This window comes from Erithacus rubecula (assembly GCF_903797595.1).
Source record: "Erithacus rubecula genome assembly, chromosome: Z".
Classification (NCBI taxonomy): domain Eukaryota; kingdom Metazoa; phylum Chordata; class Aves; order Passeriformes; family Muscicapidae; genus Erithacus; species Erithacus rubecula.
The window spans coordinates 9,339,784-9,362,144 of NC_136661.1; the positions used below are offsets into that span (position 1 = coordinate 9,339,784).

At 36.5% G+C, this 22,361-nt stretch overlaps 1 protein-coding gene across 1 annotated transcript in view; it reads right to left on the reverse strand.

Annotated features, from left to right (window-relative positions):
* Positions 1 to 22,361, reverse strand: part of ANKRD31 (ankyrin repeat domain 31) — a 58,633-nt gene that overhangs the window by 2,747 nt on the left and 33,525 nt on the right. The window contains exons 18-21 of the mRNA XM_079330393.1: positions 20,947 to 21,043; positions 16,137 to 17,187; positions 12,621 to 12,761; positions 11,938 to 12,034 (exon numbers count right to left, since the gene is read on the reverse strand). Of these exons, the coding sequence (XP_079186519.1) occupies positions 11,938 to 12,034; positions 12,621 to 12,761; positions 16,137 to 17,187; positions 20,947 to 21,043 (1,386 nt within the window). The remainder of the gene's footprint in view (positions 1 to 11,937; positions 12,035 to 12,620; positions 12,762 to 16,136; positions 17,188 to 20,946; positions 21,044 to 22,361) is intronic.

The following is a 22,361-nucleotide window of genomic DNA, read 5'->3' on the forward strand; positions in this document are numbered from 1 at the left end:
GTCACTTTTTTCAGCAGCAACTAACAGCTTTCTTTGTTGATTCCAATGTGTCAAATTTCTGTTTTACCTATTGGATTAACATTTTGTCGATTAAACATCACTATTCCACCACAAATACTTTACCTGAGTGAATAATTAACATATCTAATCTCTATATTCTCAACTTCTCAGTCAACATCTAACAAAGCCACAGTACTTTATACATCCAAAAGCTACCTTCCTCAGTTCTGACACCGGTATTTGGTAACAAAGTTTCTATATCCACAGAAAGTAATTTTTCCCCAGTAGGTATGAATCAGTATTTTGGTCCTCATGTTTCTTCTCTGACACCAAGGATTAATATCCTTTGCATTTTTCTTTCTCAAGTCTCTCTCTCCTTTCTCTCTCCCTTTGCTACTATATTTAATCTTCTGATATCCACTTTGATGTTTTCTTCCTGCACTTTGCTGACTGTTAACACTAATCCCATTAAAAAAGACTGGCAGTTTAGAGGCTGTAAGCAGCCAAGAAAGGTTCCTATACTGCTATCCAAAACTCAGTGCTTCCGGTACAGAAGGAAACTTAGTAAATTTAGACACACAGGCAGGATCTTTCTCTGCTTTTTCCACCCCTGCTGTCCTATTCTGTCAGTTTTCTATCCTCTTCATGAACTCTAAGATAAAGTATCGATATCAGAATGAGGGTTTATCTTCCATAAATACGGAGAAAACATGTTGTCTCTTGACAGCCTTTCCATCCTGCTTAACAACATCCCTTCCATCTTTGAAGGCATCCATTTTAATCTTATAGTTTTGAAACCATTCTAAATGATTTCAACTTGTGTTTCCATTTTGTTACATCTTTACCAGACCTTATCTGCTGTGGCTGCTCAGAATCCAAAAATTGTATTTAAGGAGAACTTCCATGAATGGTGCGACTACACGAATGTCAGACCATAATCTCCAGTTGCATAAAGGTTAGTCAGTGAAGATAAAATTGTTACTTCAGTGCAGAGTCACCATTTTTGGATCATTAAAATAGCTCCTAAAGATCAGGTCTTAAAAATCTCCCTAATATCTACCTTATTTTTCCCAAGCAAGAAAGTACAGGGACTATCCAAAAACACGGTTAAGTATTTTATACCTATCTTACTGGTGTAAATTACTTGTGAAAGAATTTAAATGCTTTTGTAGCTTAGGCAACATATTTGAGTAAGCATCAGTAAATCCAGTTTAAATGCTTCTATAAAACAGATAATCATATCTGAGGGAAAGATGAACTGATGAACTGATTTGCAGTATCTGACAAAGTCACAGAAGATGTTATCCTTCTGACTCAATAGGATCTGGTTCAGCACAGCTAGTCTAGACACAGGCTACAGATGCGTAAGCAAAGAGAAGATCTAAGAACAACACACTTAAAGGTGACAGCATTTGATCTAGAGTGCCACAGTGGGTATTAATAGAACAAAAATCTGTCTTAAATGCTTTCAAGTTTCTTGGGCCTTATCCACACTTCCCTCAAGAACTTAGAGAAGATCAGTCACAATCCTGAGGTTCCAACAGGCCTTGTCTATACAGACTAAGTAAGGCCTCAGAAACAACAGCCAGCACTTCACATAAACAATATTTTTGGGCCTTCTGAATCTTTAAAAAAAGGCTGCTGCTGGATTGAGGCACAATAATTCTGCCTATGCTAGTGACAATTTAGAAAATAGCTTTTCTTAAGTGTTCTTATTATCTATTACACTGAACCTGGACACTAGAACCCGCATTAATACCTGAAATTTACTAAGCTGAAAAGTTTACTTGAGCAGTTCAATATGGTACTGGTTCATTATATTCTACAATTATTAAGGATGAAGAAGAAATCTCAGTCAGAGGAATATGAGCTTTTGGCCAGTTTAGCTTGAAACTAAAGCTTGCCTATGCCTTATTTCCCTTTAACCCAGATAAGTAGTGGCCTGGTACATATAACCGTTTTTCTATCCTAAGATTAGAATATATCAATGGTGCTCATAACAGACACATCAAGAACATATTTTACTTAATATTTTCCTGAGGCTTGAGTGAAAGCAAGTAACTACCTTTTGTGTTCTACAGGTTTTTTAAAATTTTGTATTCATGATGAATCAAATGTAAAGAAAAGCTGGTCAAGACATAGTATTTTGGAGTAAGAGATGTGTGTGGACAGATTGCCATTGTAAAACAAGAACTTAATGTGACAAAATAAAATGTTGTCCCAGTAAATTAATAATTTTTTCCCTCTAAATGCATTCACTTCTCTTCAGGTCTCCCCACAGTTTTTGATTCACTTCACATGATATAGATGTCAATTCTTTCTTTCTCTTGCAAATGCTGGAGTCCACAGTCTCTGTCCTTACAAACCAACCAGTAAGGAGACAATTTTTCTAATGAACAAATCAATCATGTCAGTTAGACACCTAAAGTTAAGGTGGTGTCCACCCATTGTAAGATATAGATCAGCAGAGATTTTGACTAATTGCATTGTGATCCTTTGTGTCCATCTCCATCCCAATGTTGAAAGTACCTTTTCCCCAAGAATTAATCTATCAAGTGACCTAAATCATGCACACTGCATCATTTGCATTGGTAATTATGAACCTTTGGAAAAAATATATCAAAGGTTATTTATAGCACGGTAATAATAAATAAATAATTTCAGTTCGGAAGCTCCTTAATGGACAATAATGACCACATAATTCATAAAGCAGCTCTAACAGCTCCAGAAGGACAGAAGGAAGAACACCTCCTGATAGTACCTTAGCTTATGTTTTTTTTCTTCATATATCAGGAATGACTTATCATGGATGATCATGTTTCAGCTCATCGTCTCCTTATAACTGAAATTTGTATAGCAGTAATGTGTAATTTAATTCATAACTTCGCAATTCATTATTCTATTTCATTCTTTCTAGATAAAACACTATATTTCAGAAAGACACATTTCTTTTTCCACTAATAAAGGATAGTATTCCTTGGAAGTTCATATTCTCTTTATGTCCTTCAGTGACATTGGCAAAAACAATGTCACAAAGCAAAAGAAAAAATATTAGGTGTTTAGAATCATTCTTCTTTCTAAGTACTGCATAACACTGGCCTGTCTTGTTGCACTGTGTCTGCATGGGAAAAGGATGTGCAGGTATGATTAAAGACGAAGTAGTCATACCTTTTATTCTAAAGCATCAATTTCAAGGTTTACACTGAAATCTCAAACTACTTTATGTTTCATATGGTAGAAAGTATTAATCTCACAAGTGAACCCAAAGATATGCTTTTTCAAGAGGCACAGTTAATAGTTCATCTGTTTCTAAATGTCTGAAAAATGTGCAATAGAAATATTGCTTTACAAATTTCTTCAGAGCATTACTCAGAAAAGTGATATGAATATGTTATTTCCATTAACCTTCTGCCTACATCATTATCTTATACAGTAATTGTTTTTTGTCTTCTCCTAGTATCCTGGGGTATATGGCTGTTACACAGTAACAAATGCTTAGTATGTGAAACATTCTGAATTATTATTTTTCAGGGACCTTGGATTAGTGCATTGAGATATTGTTACATTATTCACTTAACAATGTAGCAAAGTCAAGTCCACCAATGTACTGTAGAAATGCAGCAATGTTTCAATAGCCTCTCAGAGAAACAAAATGACAATTTAAATCTTAGTAGGTCTTTTTTGCTATAGATGTAAAATTCTGTTTTCCCTAAAAGGTGAGAGAGGTATAACTGACATACACGCCAATGCTAACCGAGAACTGTGCACATCCTCCCATAAAAGAAGCTATCCTAAAGATTGAATTTATAAAGAAATAAAATAACTACTTCTAAAATAAAACAAAATACCTGGTTTAAATCTTCTCACAAAAAAATATTTTTACATAGCTGTCCAGATGACTTTTCAGTTTCTCAACTAAGTGAATCACTCTCTTTAAATACCAATATTACAGAATTTGCACTTAACAAAGGTATATACTAGTAACCTTTCTTAAAAGACCCAAAGATTGCTTTAAAAATAATTGTAGAAGACTATTTCTTGGTACGACTAGAAGGGTGTAGGTTCTCAGCATATAAATCTTTCTTTTTAACCTATTATGATATTGTAGACTTGATTATATAATGATTCACTTGTATACTCACTTGAAAGGAAAGTGGTTCTCTAAAATTATTTCTAACAATTTTAAAAAACCTTAAATTAATGTGCCAAGATAGTGCAATAAAAATTCCAGCTTCAAACTTGGGTAATTAAAACCAGAACACTTTAAAATTCTTGCAGCTTATAGCAGACTGAAATGCAGATTGGAAGAGCATAGAAGGTAAGTTATAAACCAAGTTTCAGTTCAGGTCAGAATAGCCCTTTCAAAAACCAACATCTCGTTTTTTTCATGCACTGGCAAAATCTACAGTGGCTGTGATTAGTTTTACGCACAACCTCAGAATAACTTCTAGAACCTTCCCCTGCACTATTATCAGATGGTGATTGAAAGACTGAATTGTTCTGTTTAAAATCTTTGTTGTAACTTTGTTAAAAGTGATTCCTGGAAAAAAAAAAATAAAAAGACCACAAAAAAACCCCCAACAAAACAAAAATGTGATAAAATGTGAATGCTTTCCAAGGTAAAATCATCAAGTAATCACCTAAATATTTTCACTACATATTACCAGTGTGATGTCAAAATAGTCTGTCTTGTCAATTTAATGCAAAGCAGCAGGTGAAGCCCGTGCCTCTTGAGGGTTGATGTGGATTACACTGCCTTGCATTTATTGCTTTCATAAGTAAGACAAGAAAAGATGTGCTCCAGGAAGATAATCTACAACAGTTCTGTTTGTCTCAGTGTTTTCTCAGTCTCCAGGGGACCACCAAAGCAGATGAAAATGTTACTTGTGCACTTGATTAATTTAAAAGATGGGTCAGTTATCAAAGGGTTTTTTTACCACTTGTTTTGCAAAGTAAAAAGGCCAGAAAGCCAATGTTCAAAACACTCAGCTAGGAGTCAGTTTTAAGTTAGCCGGACTTCTCAGTGCAACATAGTTTCTGTATCAAAAAAAAAGGGGGCAAAAGTTGTAACAAGGAAGTTTCCAACTAGATAGACATTGGGGAAAAATTCATTCTGAGCATGGTTAAGCATAGGAATTAATTCTGAGCATGGTTAAGCATACCCATCCCTGAAAATATTCAGAATTTGTCTGCACAAAGCATCAAGAAACCTTATCTAACTTGGAAACTGATTCTACTTTGAACAGCAGGTTGAACTAAAGGCCTCCAAAGGTCCCACTGAAGCTATGTTAGCCTATGATTCTGTGCAATCACAGTATCATCTGGTTTCTTCAGCAGTAATTTTCCAAGTTCAGAAAAATCTGGCTCACAGATAAGAAATACAGACATTAGATAGAGTTGGCTTCCATGGCATGCCATCCCTGATAATTGTTTCTTCCCCCACCCCCCTCCACCTACCCACAATTTTTGGCCCTCTGAAAAGTGATTTTTGTTTGGCTCTTGCTGGCCACATAGCTGAAGTCTGAATCAATCATGTGGTATTTTACCTCCTACATTTACCTTTTCCTTCTGACAATCAAATAACAGCAGGTAGAGGATTTTGGAAAGTAAGGTGAAGAAAGCATATACCTAAACCACAGTATGCAGTTACTGGAAAATACAGCTTTGTAAATTCTACAGACAGAACTGTGCACTTTCTTGTGAAGTATGTAAGCACGTAAAGCAAATGCTGGAACTTTATAGTACTGGAAAGTACCTTCAAGTATTTTGTCTGTAAGCCATAAAGAAGAGAGAGTACTGTAATAGTTGCACCTTGAAATACCCCAGAGACTGAAAAATATTACAGATAGACATTTTGGCTACAATCTCATTTTTCTTCCGAAGTAAAAAATACAAAGAATATGTAGTTTATCTCCCTGTCTTTCAGAGTCACATAAATGGGGACATAGTGTAGTTGCTGAATATTCTACTACAGGTAAGGAGGAAAAAATATATGTCAGTTGTCAGGGTTTTGTTTTTGCTTGTGTGTGGTTTGTTTGCTGGTTGATTTTGAGTACTACTCTTTCACATCACTGTTGCCCATTACTGATGGTATAATAAACTACTACTTCAATAGTACCCAGACCAAAAAAAATCAGATATACAGAATCAAGCTCCTTAAGACATGCCATTTTTGTTAGAAATAATAAACTTGGGGTTCTCAGTTTGCATCTTCACTTTTCAACCCCTAATGTTATTCATCATATTTTCCTGCTTTCCTCCAAAAACATGAAAAAGAGATTAGTTAAGTTTTCGAGTGAAAGTAGTTTCTAACATAATTGTCTGAGCTTAATCAGAACCAAGAATGTGGAGTACAGTACAGAACAAAATATATTATTGTACAATGGGCTAGATTTTTTGTTTGGATTATGTCACAATGTATCTTTACCAGTTCAAATATCCCAGTCCTGAAAAGTTTACAATTTAAAGTATAATGGAAGATGTTGCAAATGTGTTTTCCAGTAGCTTGATTTTACACTACTTTAGGATGGTACTGACACAAATAATAAAAATAAGTTTCATTTTACTGGAATGATTCACACAGATTTAAATACTCTCCTGTTAATTCAGCCATTTCAACATCACAACTTTGTACTGGTGTAAAAGACTAACAACTGACTATCAAAAAAACTGAAATTAATACCTTTGTATCATTTTTCAGGACCAGTAAAACCCACACAGTAAACTAGTTTAAAGCAATTTATACAGCCGAGCTTTATATTCAGATTTTATTTAGCACAAAGTAAAACTGCAATGGTATTCTGTATGGGCCTAGTTCTTTGGAAACAGAAGTAAAGGGCAAACCAATGCAGTAAATCCATCTATGGCCTTCTCACAACACTTAAAAAATTTCATTTAAGAGACTTACTGAAGCACTAATCCTGAGATGCTTGCAAAGGAATTTCCTTCTGAAATAGGAGTTTGCTTTTTACACTTTATTTTTAAAAATTTAGTCATTCAGTGAAACTCAAGAAGCTTCTACTCAGACCTGTACACAAAAGATTTGACATCCACAAGGCAGAGATGTCAAAACTGAGATGGTGGTTAAATTCTTACATATTATACAGCATGTTCAGCATCTTTTTTCTTCAATTGAAAGAGTAATTATAGTATTCATACATATAGAAGGTATGAACAAAAATTTATACATGGAACAATATTCCTCTAAATTTCCCTTTTATTAATTTTTATTATAAAATATATCCTTAATTTTGCATCATCTCCACTGTCAGTTAATGGTTAGTTTTGCAACAAAATTACTCTACAATGCTGCTGTAACTGCTTCCATTCAGGACTGAGCACGCAGATGGTAGGGTGACAATGACCATACATGCTACAAGACCATTATTTTGGCAAGCAGTATATAAATAGACATATTTAAGAAAATTTCAATGTGGCTGTTCATTTGTTCAGCAGAGAAACATAACTCCTATAAACCATAATCTTTGTTACTTTTCAATTAATATTAAAGAGCAGTTCAATCTGGGATTTTTGATACAAATAAGTAGCCGTCTTCTACACAATCTATTTTTTGTAACTTTGAAGAGCACCTTCCTCCAAATATTCTGTCCTGGCATTTAAGATACTACGGCTGTTTGCTTCTATTAAAAAATAAATAAATAAATAAATAAAAAGGGATAATAAAGTATTTTCTGCAGAGGTTTCTCAGCTTAATTCTTTGCAAGGTATCTGTAGGGCCTATGTACAGAAGCATTAAGAATTGCTTTAAAACATGGATGCACTTTTAGTTTACAATGACCAATAGAGACTAGATTCTGTTTTCTGTCTTACCATCTCACACAACAGACCTGACTTGGCACTGTTACCCACACCAGTGCAGTGTTATCTGGCACTGGGGTTTGTGCTGATCACTCTAACTTTGTACTGTGGTCAGTCAGGATTGTCTTCTTGTAGAGCAATCACAGGCAGTAGAGGCAAAAATACTAGATCAAGTGCAGTAGGCACTGTTCAAATCATACAAGTACTACAGATAGGGTTTAATGAGCAATCAATGTAAAACTGCAATACTGAAAAACCCAAAGTTACAAGTTTGGTCAAATACACAAAGGTCAGAGCATCTTCAGGAGCACTTCCACACCACCCTTTAAATTAGATTACACAAGATTATTAAGCAGTGCTTATGTTTCATATTTCTCCATCTAAATCCAGAAAACATTTCTCTATGCTACTATTTTTTGAGACACTTAATTGAGTACTCAAAATGATATGAAGTTATTTTGTCAACTACACCAAAATAGCAAAATGTTTCCAATTTGGACACAGGAGAGTTGACCATATAGAGCTCTGAAAAACACTGCTATTGGGTCATTTAGATCAATCCAGAACCTCAGCAGCATCATCATTTTTCCCCAGCACTCCTTCCCTCCCACACACAAATCAATTCCCTGTTATCTACTTTTCCTTTTTCTATCATATCTCTTGCATAGACCTTGCATCCACCATTAGGTTTTTCTGATTGCTAAAAAACACTTACTTATAAATTCCCTGGCAACAGTTGCTTCTCCTTCAGCACACAGCTTTCACAAGTTGTGTTTGTGGCAGGGATGTGGTGTTTGGCTGCATACTACTCAGGTCAAAGCTCCTAAGAGGCTGAGCAATGAAACTACTACCAGGATTCTGATAATGCTGGAGTACCTTCTGATAAAATTCTTTCCTGGGAGCATGAAAAGATACTTTGGTTCTAAGAAAAAAAGTATCACTTAACACTCATTTAACCACTTATCACTGGTTTAATGCACAGAAAACTTATGCTTTCTATTTTTGTTGATTTGTTTCTCTATATTTTCTCTTAGCCTTACACCACCTAACACATGTAAGGGAAGACTTTCCTTTGCTCCTTTAACAGCCCAACAGTTTGCTGCTGTAAGATGACTGGGGCTTTTTTATTGTTTTTTTTTTTTTCTTTAATTTTAATTGTACCTTCCTTGGAAAAATTAAAACAGGCATCACAAAAGTCCAACTTGAGAAGTAGAATATATGTGTTTCATTGCTCACTTCAAGCAAAACAGAAACCTACCATATCACATATGATCACAGCACAACTTTCTTACTTGTTTGCAAGCATTCCTACTGAGTTCCATTGAAAATTTAATACTTCATACCTGAAATAACACTAACATAAACCTTTCAAAACAGGTTATGGTTCAGCCATTAAGAAATCATTTGGACTCCCTTGAAAACACTCTTCATCCATAAAACTACAGGAGCTTTCATGAACTAAAGGTGAACATGAGCTGTTTTAATCTTTACAGGTGGCTAATGGTTATTAAAGGCAGTAAGGGATTGCCTGAGCACAAGAATTGGATTAGTCAAGCTGTTTTCCAAAGGCTGTCTTCCTGAAATAGAAATCTGCAATATGAATATGTATATCGCACTTACTGTAACAACTGAATAAGCTTTTCTTTTAAACCACTTTGCTGGAATTTCAATGTGAAATATTTAACACCAACGTTTGCTCTGCAACTTACATCTCTTCTTCAGCTGACATCTGATTTTGAATCCTTGTTATTCTTGGTCATTTTTAGGAAACATTATGTCATCATTGCAAGTATCAGAAAACACAGAGAAATTCTAAGCCATCTAATAACTGTTTCTTCTGTTTTCCTGTATACAGATAGTCTAAAAGTGCTGCTTATTTGCTTAATGTTTACTTTTCACTCAGGCCTGAATACAGTAATTCTTGCTTTCTACTAGCACGATGCTAGAAGAGACTAAAGACTCAGACTCAAAGAAGATACACACACTGAAATTCAGTTAGGATTTAGATGACCAATTCCAAAATTGCAATCTCTAATGCTTCTATTAAATTGGTCTGGGACTGCTTTACTTCAAGTTTTTTGTACTAATAACCCTAAGGTAGCTAGAAGTCTGATGCTATATAAACCTTGAAGCACCTTATTAATCTCAACCAAGCTGAAAAACTGGATTATTTCTTATGCTGGCTGCCACAAAACAGCAAATCTTTCTCTTCTGGCCAAGGCACCTTAATTTGGTAGAGGTTCCTAGGAACCACTTCCTAAACTTGGCTGTACAAAAAGTTCATTGGTAGCTGCTTTTCTCTATTAAAAGATGGTTAGATGCAGTCATGGCATATATAATTTTCTTCCCACTTCTCCTTGATGGTCATAGAGTAGCTCAGTGAACACTGGGCCAAGACATGGAAAGCTACAAGGAGAGTGAGGAAGAGGTATTTAAAAATAATAGTATTCTCCTCCAAAATCGCTCAAATTTCAAGGCCCCAGTCTTCTTTTTCAACATTGCTCTGTGATGCACAGAAAAAAAAAAACATTAATTAAAAAAGTAAGAAAAAAATAAATTTGGTTCACTAAAAAGCAGAAAAAACTTCTACTATATAATACACACAGGACCTAAATATATTAGAAAGATAAAAGAGTGCCTGGGAATGTCTCCAGGCAAGTGGTACAGAAAGTTCACATCCACACCAGCAAATTTTCCTCTGCTTTTAAGCAGACTGGCTGCATGCAAAGTGCCTGTTGGAAAAAGCACTTGAAGCAAGCTAACTCATGAACTGACCTTGGAAACCATTTGAGGTTGCCCAGAACTGTACTCACAAAACAACAGTGCAGATTAATCTTCTTCTGAAACAAGTCAGTTTTATGTCCTACATATCTGGCCATGTAGTATTTGAAATGGAACTGAAACTGAGAACACCTTGACCGTCCCTCCCCCAACTTCTTGTCTAAGACTAAGGGTTAGGCAGTGGTTACTGTCATCTTAAGTCACATGTCACAAAAAAACCCTTTTCCAGATGACCCTGGACTACTTGGGAAAAACACTTACTGATCCTCCGAGGGATTTTTGTTTGTCAGGAGTAGTTCTTGAATAAATTGATTTCTCTGTTCTAGAACTTTAAATGATTATCATAAATTTTTTACAATACAAATAATTCAGAAGAACTAGTGAAATTTTCAAAGGCCTATCAAAAAGTTTGGAAACTAAATCCAGTTCTAAGTGACTTACACCAGGTATAAGGTGAAGTTACTGAAACAAGGCAAAATAAGCTCATTGTCTGGAAGCTCTCAATCTGAAGTAAATAGCAGCAGAACACAGTAGTTTGAATATCAAGATAGTCCTTTTGAACTATTATCTTTAAATTTCTTTTTAGTATGTTAAAAACAACCAACCCTGGTATGCTGTTCACATGAAGCGCAGTGTCTTATCAAATTAACAGAATCAATCCCAAAAGCTCTAATGCTTTATGGACTCCAAGTACAACTGGCTGTCAAAGAGACTTGTGTTTCCCCAAGAATACATAGTTTATAAAAATTAGACTGAAGTTCTTAAGTTTGTTAGGCAGTTCTGAAAAAACTATTCAGTGTCATTTTGTCATATCAATTCACTTTGGTTTTTTTTACTATTTGTTAAAATAGATATATAATTATATTATATATAATATGTATATATTTATTATTATATATATTTTCTATATTTTATATATATATTATTATATATAATATATTTTATATATTATAAAATATCATCTTGGTTATTAGTGTTGCCTGGGCATACTGGGATTATTTATCACATACATAATTCAACATGAAGATGTGTATGAGATTAAAGCTTATGCTAGTGTGTCTGAGTTTACAATAGAATAAAAATATATTAAAATAGCTTTTTTTACACAGCAACCAAATCATATTATCTTCACACAACAATTTATGGAAGAATTGTACTTTTTTAGATTTCATGTGCAAGTTCTGGCACTATTTACATTTCAAGATCAAGATCTCTGATAATCATATACCCCAGGAAAAAATCAGAAAGCAATAGAGGAATTTTGGTCTTTAAGTTCTTTAGAAATCACTTTCTGCTGCTTTCAGTTATGAAGAATATTAGATTCTAAGTGGTACATACCCAAAGGTTTTCCTTTCTCTGTTGGTAACTCCAAGTCACTGGAAACTGACACTTCACCAACACTAAATTTTGACAATTCTGTCCCAAGATATGTAACCTGTAAAAAGAAAACTGGATGGGTAACTGAGAGTTTTAATTAGTATTTTTTGGGATTTTTTTTCTGATAGGTGTAGGAACATCACTTTTCTTTTAAAACCTAGTTTGTACACTTGTAAACCTAAACTGTATCTGGCAAGATCAAGGAGAAATTATGCCAATTTGAATTCCAATTGAAAAAGAAGCCCCAAGCATCATACAGCCCATCTGTAATGCCCTTTAAACTCTGCCAGTGTTTTTGCAATATTTGTGCATGACACCCTAATATTTCAGTAAGTTTGCTCTTTTTTATTCAAACTGCCTTACAGCATTCTCTATCAGTCTTAATAATCTTTAAAGCTATTCTTTCAAATCCCTGCTATCTTACAGTGTGAGTATTTCACATTCTTTCAACAGTCATGACTAGTCCATCACGGTACAGCTAGAGCTACGTAGCTTTCTTTGCTGCTCATTCATTAAAAGTAAGAAGACATTTAAAATTTAGGCTTGTACCCTCTTTTGCTTAATGAAGAGTAAGGACATCTAGATTAGTGAAACTTGTTACAGCCATTCATTATTGCTAACTTCAGGAATCAAATCAGGCCTACCTTGTTCCACACATAATTCCGTGTCACAGAAATACCACTTCCAAGTAGATCTTTAACCCACTGAACTGGATTCTGTAGTATTTGTCCTTTACTGGTTCTGATCTTGCCATTCTTTAAGAGTGTAGCTTTATGACTAAATTCCTAAAAAAAAAAAAAGAAATCATTTCAATTCATAAATTAACAAATACAAAGTAAGATCCTTGAAACATGAATAATTCCAAGAAAAATACATCTGAAAAGTTGCAGATACTTTTGTTTTACTCTGAGAAAAAGTTAAGCAATTTAATGCCATTATTAAAAACTGTATCAAATAAGACAATTTATTTCACCAGAATAAGATGCTTTAGGCAGTCAGAGGACAAATCTACCTATGTGTATTTGTCAGAACTGTATTTGAATCTTAGATCCTCTTACATATAACAAGGCCTTGAAAAAATTAATTTGCAATAGTGAACTCAGGCAACTTATAGAAGGCAAATCTGTACAAGAAACTGCTACATGAGGTACACATGTCAGAGTAAAGTTTCAGCAGTCGTTCAAATGTGAACCATATTTGCACAAAAAATTTTTTTATATCAAGGGATATCATGTATTTTAGGAGGAATCTGACAGCCTTATCTCATGCAAAATTAACTATGAATGAACTTATTGTTAATGCCTCCTTCATAATGTTAATACAGTCCAGTTCTGCAAACATTTACACCTCTTTAGAAGCAAATTATAGTTGTGCATAGTTGAGTAAGTAATGTTTTTTTTCATAATGGCCACAGTTGGACTAACAGCTAAATAACGTAGCAATTAGCTCTTGATCAACTCTAATAGAACTCAGCAAGGTCACTTGTCATTCATAAGGTTAAACAATCCAAGCAAGAGAATGATGCACCAGCAAATGCTGAACCATCTCCTACCATATCCACTGGCTTGGGGCTGCTTTAAGAATTAAATTAAGACTATTAAAATGAATATTTCAATGAGTTCACAGTTTCACAATCTAGATCTACAGCATTCAACCACTGCATTTTGCCTGCCCAAGGCCAACCATTTATATGTTGTTATCAAGTACATCTCTGAAATTATAAACTATATTATATATAAATAAAATTATAAATACTTATTATAAATTATAAAGAAGGGAAATTTGCCAACCATCTATTTGCAATGCAACAGACACTGGTTTCTAAAATTCGATTTCTACAGCACTGTCTTCCAAGACATAAATGAGTGTTATTTTCATCCTAGTGAAGACCACTGACTTCTATATATGCCAAACACCAGTACTTGCAGCATTGGGTTATAATTCCTTAGGATCCATGTGCATCAAGCTGCCATTACAGACAACTGTCTCAAAAAATTACAGTAGGCATAGTGAATTTTTCATCCTTCCACTTAGTCATCTTGCAGTTCAATGGAATATTACATGTTCTTCAAAAAAAGGAAGCATATCAGATGATATGACGTATCATATGACCTGATGTAAACCTTGTGACTTACACTACCCTATGTTCCAGAATACAAGACCAGACAAAACAGCAGCTCTCAGCAGAAAAGCATTCCTGAGATTACAGGGGTAGGAAAAGGAGTCCTTTCTACATTAGCTAAACTGGTGAGTTGGCTGAAAAGAGCTTTTCATGTTTTTATCAATATGCTGCCCTGGAAATTAACTAGCTGTGTTGGTTTTGCATGGCCTGGTTTTTGGTAGCAGGGTGGGAGCCACAGAGGTGGCTTCTGTGAGAAGCTGCTGGAAGCTTCCACCATGTCTGCCAGAGCCAATCCCTGATGGCTCCAGGGATGGACACACTGCTGGCTGAGCCTGGGCCAATTAGAGATGATGGTAATGTCTCTTGTGATAATATATTTAAGAAGAAAATTAAAACAAAGTAGGCACAGTATTTCCTAGCCAGAGAAGATGAGGAGGTGAGAACATGTGAGGGAAACAAGGTGGAGACACCAAGGTCAGTGCAGAAGGAGGGGAGGAGCTGCTCCAGCACTGGAGCCGAGATTCCTCTGCAGGCTGTGGTGAGACCACGGTGAAGCAGCTGTGCCCTGCAGCCAAGGGGATCCATGGGGAATGCAGAGATCAACCCACAGCCATGGGGATCCATGGGGAATGCAGAGATCCACCCACAGACATGGGGATCCATGGGGAATGCAGAGATCAACCCACAGCCATGGGGATCCATGGGGAATGCAGAGATCAACCCACAGACATGGGGATCCACAGGGAATTGCAGAGTTCCACCCACAGCCCGTGTGGGAGGTGCCCATGCTGGAGAAGGTGGATGTCTGGAGGAGTTTGAGATCCTGTGGGAGACCCAGGGGAGAGAGGAGTCCCCTGCTTCCAGGCTGGAGCAGCCTGTCCTTGGAGAGCTGCACCCTGTGGAAGAGTGGCCCATGCCACAGCAGTTTTGGGAGGAGGGCTGCACATGAGATTGGAACCATGCTGGGAAGTTCATGGAGATCCATGTCCCTGGGAGGGACCCCATGGTATTACAGGGGAGGACTCCTCTCCCTGAGCAGCAAGAGAAAACCTTTGGTGACAAACTGACCAAAAACCCCACGCCCTGTCTCCCTGAGACATCAGTGGGAAGGAAGGAGGGTACTGAAAGAAGAAAAGAGGTTTTAAAGGCTCATTTTTATTTCTCATTATCCTCCTCTTATTTTGATAGTAATAAATTTACTTCATACCTCTAAGTTGAGCCTGTTTTGCCCTTAGAATATTTTCTCCTGGTTCTTATCTCAACTCGTGAAACCTTAATTAAATTTTTCTCTCACCTCTGCCCAGCTGTGGCACGGGAGGGCAAGTATTCACTTTTGTGGGTGCCTGGCATTTGGCCAGTGCCAAACTATGACACTAACTCTCATCTGGCAGCTTTAGTTAATGATTGCCTCATATGCTCAATACTAAGCCAGGACCCTGGCAGCTGCTGTGCAAATCTGCTTTGTATTTGGAAGGACAGGGAAATGTTTTTGTATTAAAAAGAAGGTTTTCTTTTTTTTTTTTAAATATGGTTCGTACCACACTGTATGCTTATAGAACCAGCAAGCATCTAAGCAAGTAATTTTCATGTATTCATGCCTATTACAGCACTATGAAATCTTTGATGTCACATTTCTTATTTGAGGGACTTGACAGTTGTTTCCAAGAATAACATTAAGTCATAACAACAATTACATTCCCACTCCTTTCCGTATGAAAATCAGGTATTACACAAAGTAGATCAACCAAAGATTCCACTCTTCTTCTAGCAACAAGAAATACTACCAAACTAGTAATGCAAATTTAAACACAAATTTTACTCATTCCTTATTCTGGGTCTTAAAATTATGAGCTAATGGAAGACTTAATCTCATTTTCCTTTTAAGCTCATGAACAGCTATCTATAACCAATGAATAAAATTGTTCACTAGTAAGCACTGGAGATGCAGACTAAACCATGAGACCTGCTGTTTCCCCATTTTAGTCTGTGGGGTATTTTTATTATCTGTTAATATTAATTATTATTTCCCAACAATTACCTGCAGCTTGAATTCTAAAACATTTTCTCCGGGCTTTATCCTTCCCAATTCAAGCAGATCTATCAACTGATGCTGTTTCTTACTCTTCCATCCATATCGCACTTGTTTTTGTTCCCATTCCTGATTATCATTACTCTGTGAAGATTTCTCACTGATATTTTCTGGACAGTCTGTATTTGAGGTAAGATTACTAAGCATCAGATTGGCATTAAATGAATTCTCACTACTCTGAAAGACCATTTGCTGCAAAGTATTAGAGAAATTCTTTGTAGACACTGACAAAATTGCTTGCTTCGACTGCTGCTGCTGTAAAGCTTCTTTCTTATTAACGTATCTGGGCAGATTTTCATGTGAAAAAACCTGCTTGTAGACACTGGTTGTCTGACAGACATTCCTACTGACAACAGTGCTTCGGGGTTCTACAGTATTTAATGTGTTGGAAATGGGATTTAAAGGTTTGTTTCTTTGTCCTACAATTGCTGCACAATCAATGTCTTTTTGCTGTGAGCACTTTCTTTTAGCAGTGGAAATAGTAGGTTCTGAAAGCAATGTCATCACTTCTGCAGCATTTGTCAGCTTTGACATGTTGTCAAAGGTATATTCTCTTACCCTGTTTTCAGATGCCAAAGCACAAGCAGAAGCCTCTTTACTTGTAATTGCTTCTTTATTTGCTCCTGTCTCATCCAAGCAGATGCGTGGATCCTGGATGGATTCCTGAGCTGAAAATCTATTTTCTAAAGAGACATGTGCTTCTACTCTGTTTCCATTAGGTGTGCTGGCACCAAGCCCCATACTAAATGCTCCTGCATTAGGACATATGATTTCATTAGCAGTTAAATTTTGTCTTGTATCATGTTCATGACAAATACCTTTGTTTGAGATTTGTTTCTCTGATGATGAATTGAACATTTGCTTTGTTTTTCTGTAATTTTGTATTTTCTGCACTAATTTTTCCTGGTTTTGGGCAACAGTCAACAGGCTCTTTTGCCTGGAAGCAAGGTAAACTAATTGTTTCCTTAGTGCACCTTTTTTAAATGATTCCACTGAAGCCCTAAAGAAAATGAAAAACAATGACATTTGAGTTACTGTAAATACAAAATTGAAACAGTTTGATATGCATAACCCACAAAGAACAAGAATATGTTTCAAAGGACCAGCCAACACTTAAAATTGGAACAATATTTTGATCATGTATGAAGCTCAATGCTCAAATCCCAAGTTTATGGACAATAAAGTGCAGAATCCCATAGTAGGACACAGAATTAAGAAGCAAGTGGGAGTCCCATAAAATGTTAATCATCAAAACTTTAAAAATACACTTGCCTATACCACTTCTTAATTCAAAGGATATATATTCCTATACCACCCTTAATTCAAAGTAACAAAACTGTGCCTGCAGTATTACCAACTGCTCTTTTATCACCAGAAATCATAGCAGCACACTGAATTCCCTGTCTCTCCCTTTAAAAGGCTTTGGAGCCTTTTAAAATTATTTCAGGATAATCTCCTGAAGGATGATACTATAAGGATTTTTCAATGGTGTACACAACAAAAGATTTCATAAATATGGCAATACAATACAATGTGGCATTGTAATAATGCCACATGACCTTAAAGTAAAGAGGACAGAACAGTTTAGGAGGTTGCCTGTGTAATCTGGAAATGCTGCACCCTTCATCAGATCCTGTTCCCAGACTGAGCCTTCTTCCTGTGAAACCCCTTCCCTGGGGGACTTTACCTCCTTTCTGCTGGAAGGGAATTCTTTATTTAACCAACTTTATTTTAGTACAAGAGCCATCAACTCAGCATAGTGCTCTTTTCTCCTGATTTCCATTCATGGGGTAAGAGTATCACTACCACTGTGGCAGCATTTTGGGAAGACAGAGAAGTAGCACAAGTTGTGAGAAATGGAGCTGCAGTATGGTTTGCTTTTAAGGCCACCCACTGCAGAGGTGCCATGCAATTAATACCATCCCAGTCTCAAAAGAGACTGTTGAGGGGATCAGAACTAAGACTAGATGGCTCAGAACAAGGACAGAAAAAACACATCTTGACAGTATAGCCATCTGTACTGTGATACTGCTTGGTATCTCATATGCGTAGAATACATGTACCATCAACATGTCAGCATACAGTGTATCACTGAGTAATCCATGACAGCTATGGACTTCTACACAGGCCAGTGAGGCTTCCACACACTTTTCTAGCAGTTTTTGCTCTGGGAAGTGTTGTTGCTTTATTGCTATACAAGTACAGAAGAAGCTGCAACTGAAGAGGCAAAGACAGTGTGATTAAAATGACCAAGTAACTTACAGCCACTAAAAAATAAAATACTTCTTTTGCTAATTTTTCTCAAGTAGAAGATATACCTTAGTACCTTAGTACAGAAGATGCTAATACCTACATCTTAATACAGAAAAGGAACAATGTAAGTAGTATCTCTCTGTGAGACAACTAACTGAACAACTGGAAGACAGAAAATGTGATGTCACCTGATCTTCTATGGCTTGTGTGACAAAAGTTATAAGCCAATTAATTAAAAATAAGATATTTACTATATAAATAAAAAAAAAAGTAAATACAATGTGATTTGGAATATAGCTCATTACTATTGATGGATGGCTGTTACATTAGATGAAGGATATGTGCAATACCCAGAAATATTTATGACTTTATCCTGGAACACAGTCTTACTCTCAATTACTAGAAAAGCTATTAATTTTACTGCCCTTGTTTCTTAATTCAGCCACTATTCTGCCCACAAAGATGATCTAGAACTCTAACTCCCTATAAAATCCTTTTTAAAAAAATTATTATTATTATCTGTGTAATCTTATATTTTATAGTTGGTATAGTGGCTTGTGACAGAAATATTTCAGTCTCTTTGCTCAACCAGCCTTTACATTTTGCCATGGGACTACCTGAAAGCTGAATATGATACTACAATGTTAGGTAAGCACTCACCACACAACCTACTTCCTACTTCTCAGAAGAAAGTACAAAGAGGCCTTGTGAGAGCTAGCATCATGAAGATGCTAATTCACACAGTCCATGCTCACACTAAGATGAGCAATCCCAGCTCCATTTTAATTTTTCTCACTAAAAGAATGAACGTCTGCAAGCGTGCTTCAAGCTGTTTCTCTAAATGGCTCTTGTTGGCCATTGGTAGAGCAGTCTGTTCAAGGAGTGCTAAAGAAATGAATCAAAGGCAGGGACACTCCAAGTAGTGTCTTGAGTTGCTACTACTTTCCTCCGTGATACTGCAAAAGGAATATAACTGCTCAATATCCCCCTTTCCTAATTTCTGCTTAGGTATCATGGCTCCATGACAAGAAAAGTCCTGCTTATCAAACCTGATTTCCTTTTACAACAAAGTAACCCACCCAGCTATCAAGCGAAGGCAGGTGATGTGATCTTCCCGGATTTCAATAAAGCATTTGGTCCTGTCTCTCACAGGATCCTAAGATCCTTCTGGACAAAATATCTGGCACACAGCTGGATAAACATATTATATGGTGGGTGAGCAACTGGCTCATGGGCTGGGCTCAGAGGCTTCTAGTGAATGGGGTGACATCAGACTGGTGACCTACCACAGGGCTCCACCTTGGGCTCTGCACTCTTCAACATCTTCACTAATGACTTGGATGCCGAACAGGAAGGAATATGAGCCAAGTTCACTAACAACACAAAACTGCGAGGAGCTGTTGACTCCCTCAAGAGCAGGGAGGCCCTGTAGAGAGGCCCTGTTGCACCTCAACAAATCAAAGGACTGGGCAATCACCAACCATGTGAAGTTCAATATGGGAAAGTGCTGGATTCTGCACTGGGATGGGGTAACCCTGGATGTACGGACAGACTGGAGAATGAGAGGTTGGAGAGCAGCAATATGGAAAGGGACCTGGGGGTCCTGGTCTTGGCAAGTTGCACACAACTCAGCAGTGCCCTGGCAGCCAGGAGGGCCACCTGTGTCCTGGGGACATCAGGCACAGCATCACCAGCCAGGCAAGGGAGGGGATTGTCCTGCTCTGCTCTGCACTGGGGCAGCCTCACCTCCAGTGCTGGGGGCAGCTCTGGTGCCACAACAGCCTAATGTAAGGCTACAGAGGGTCCATGAGGATGGTGAAGGGCCTTGAGGGGAAGCTGTGTGAGGAACACCTGAGGTCACTTGGTCTGTTCAGCCTGGAGAACACTGAGGGGAGACCTCACTGCAGCCTACATCCTCTCCTTGTGAGGGGAAGAGGAGGGGCAGGCACTGATCTCTTCCATGTAATGACAGTGACAGCACCTGAGGGAAAGGACTGAATTTTGGTCGGGGAAGGTTTAGGCTGGATATCAGGAAAAGGCTCTTCACACAGTAGTTGGGCACTTTAACATGCTCTCCAGGGCAGTGGAGCACCAAGTCTGACAGAGTTTAATAAGTGTTTGGACACTGCTTTCAGGCATGTGGTGGGATTCTTGTGGATAATGCAGCACAGGGTAGAAGTTGGACTCGATGATCCTTGTGAGTCACTTCCAACTCAGCACATTCTGTGATTCTGTGTTTTTCCAAACATTTTGTATTGTTCACTACCTAATTTCAATGCTCACTGTGAGCAAAGCAACTGATTAGCATGCATTAAGTAAACCCTGAAGTTCTCCTTTCAAGTAACTGAGGTAAATGAAGCCCAATACTGATCATGCTTCCAAAATATCTGAATGAAAACCACACAGGTTTATTCTTATGACACTATATGCTGATCTCCTAACAACTTCTATCACAACTACTGCAAAGAATAGCTTTCTATAAATAGAATCCTTGTATTCTACTTACCTGTATTTTTTAGCAAGGGTATCCCTCTCTGTTTTCTGGTTTGCAAGTATTTCATTCAAATTATCTTGTATCTGAGACAGCCTTTGTATATACACATCTGTTCAATATTTTGAAGTAATCAAAATTACAATGGCAATAAGAAGTAGAAAATAATTACATTAATAGCAATTTCAGTGTAGCAAATACACAGCCAAAATATAAAGGGACTGTTAGAGCAGTACCTTATACTTGTAATATATATGTACATGTATATTACATATACATGTATATAATATACATATACATGTAATGCATGCTGGTAGCTCCTTACAATTGGAGTATTTTTAATGGAATTCTTATAGAAAGAATTAAATTCAAATTTAACTTAAAAATTAGCTGAAGTACTAGAAAATTTTGAACTGCAGGTACCTTGTTTAGGAAATCAATAAGAGAAAAAAAGAATAAATTAAAGAACTCCCCTATGGATTATAAGCCCTGAAAATTTTTAAGCTGTTTGCGTTGCAAGTAGATACATAACATGACAGTTATACTGAGGCTACCTGCAGAAATTACACAATCTTAACAAGCTGCCTAAAATTTTTGTTTGAAGTATTATGAAATAGGTTAATCAATTTCTTAATGAGGAAATAGCGAGACTGTTTCAAGTAACATACAAAGGTAAAAGCAAATCTATCCAGTTTTACATAGTTTCTAACTCATAATGCTAAATGATAAAGAAGAACAATTATAAATTCTTCTTTATATACTCTACCTCTCAGATGTATAACGTTAGAGCGTTAGAAATCCCAACCAGTGGATACCACTGGGATAATTTGTTAAAATTGTAACTTAATTCTTGAAATTCTAAAAGTCAATGCAAGATTTATATAATCAGGAAAAATAAGAAATCATTACTAATTATCAAATGCTTCCCCAAACCTTTTTCATGGTACTCACCAGTATTTGCCTACTTACTAATATGTAAATATTGCTCTTATTAAGGCAGTTTAATAAAAAAATTTGAATCTGTTATTTATAGTAGATTTCACTGCATGGAAATACCTTGAGATTTTACTTTACTTTTTAAGTTTTTCAGTGTACTTCTACATACCTGCTCAGGTGGGTGAGGTAAGGCTCTTGTGCCTCATCAATAGTAATGACTACAACTTAGTTTAAGAGGTGCTAAACTAATGTTTTTGTCAGTAGTGGTAACAGATCACCATATTAATTTCTCTCATACCCCTGAACAAGAGGAAGCCTGATTAGCCCTGAAAAGGAGAAGTCTGATAGTTCTTTTCACTCATTCATAAAATTACACTGATGTCCATGCACAGGCATCTGTCTATTGTATCATCTACCTATTTGTCAAATATTTTTCAAGAAAAAAATGATTTTAACTAACAGTCAATACACCATAAATTTGAGTTATCAATCCA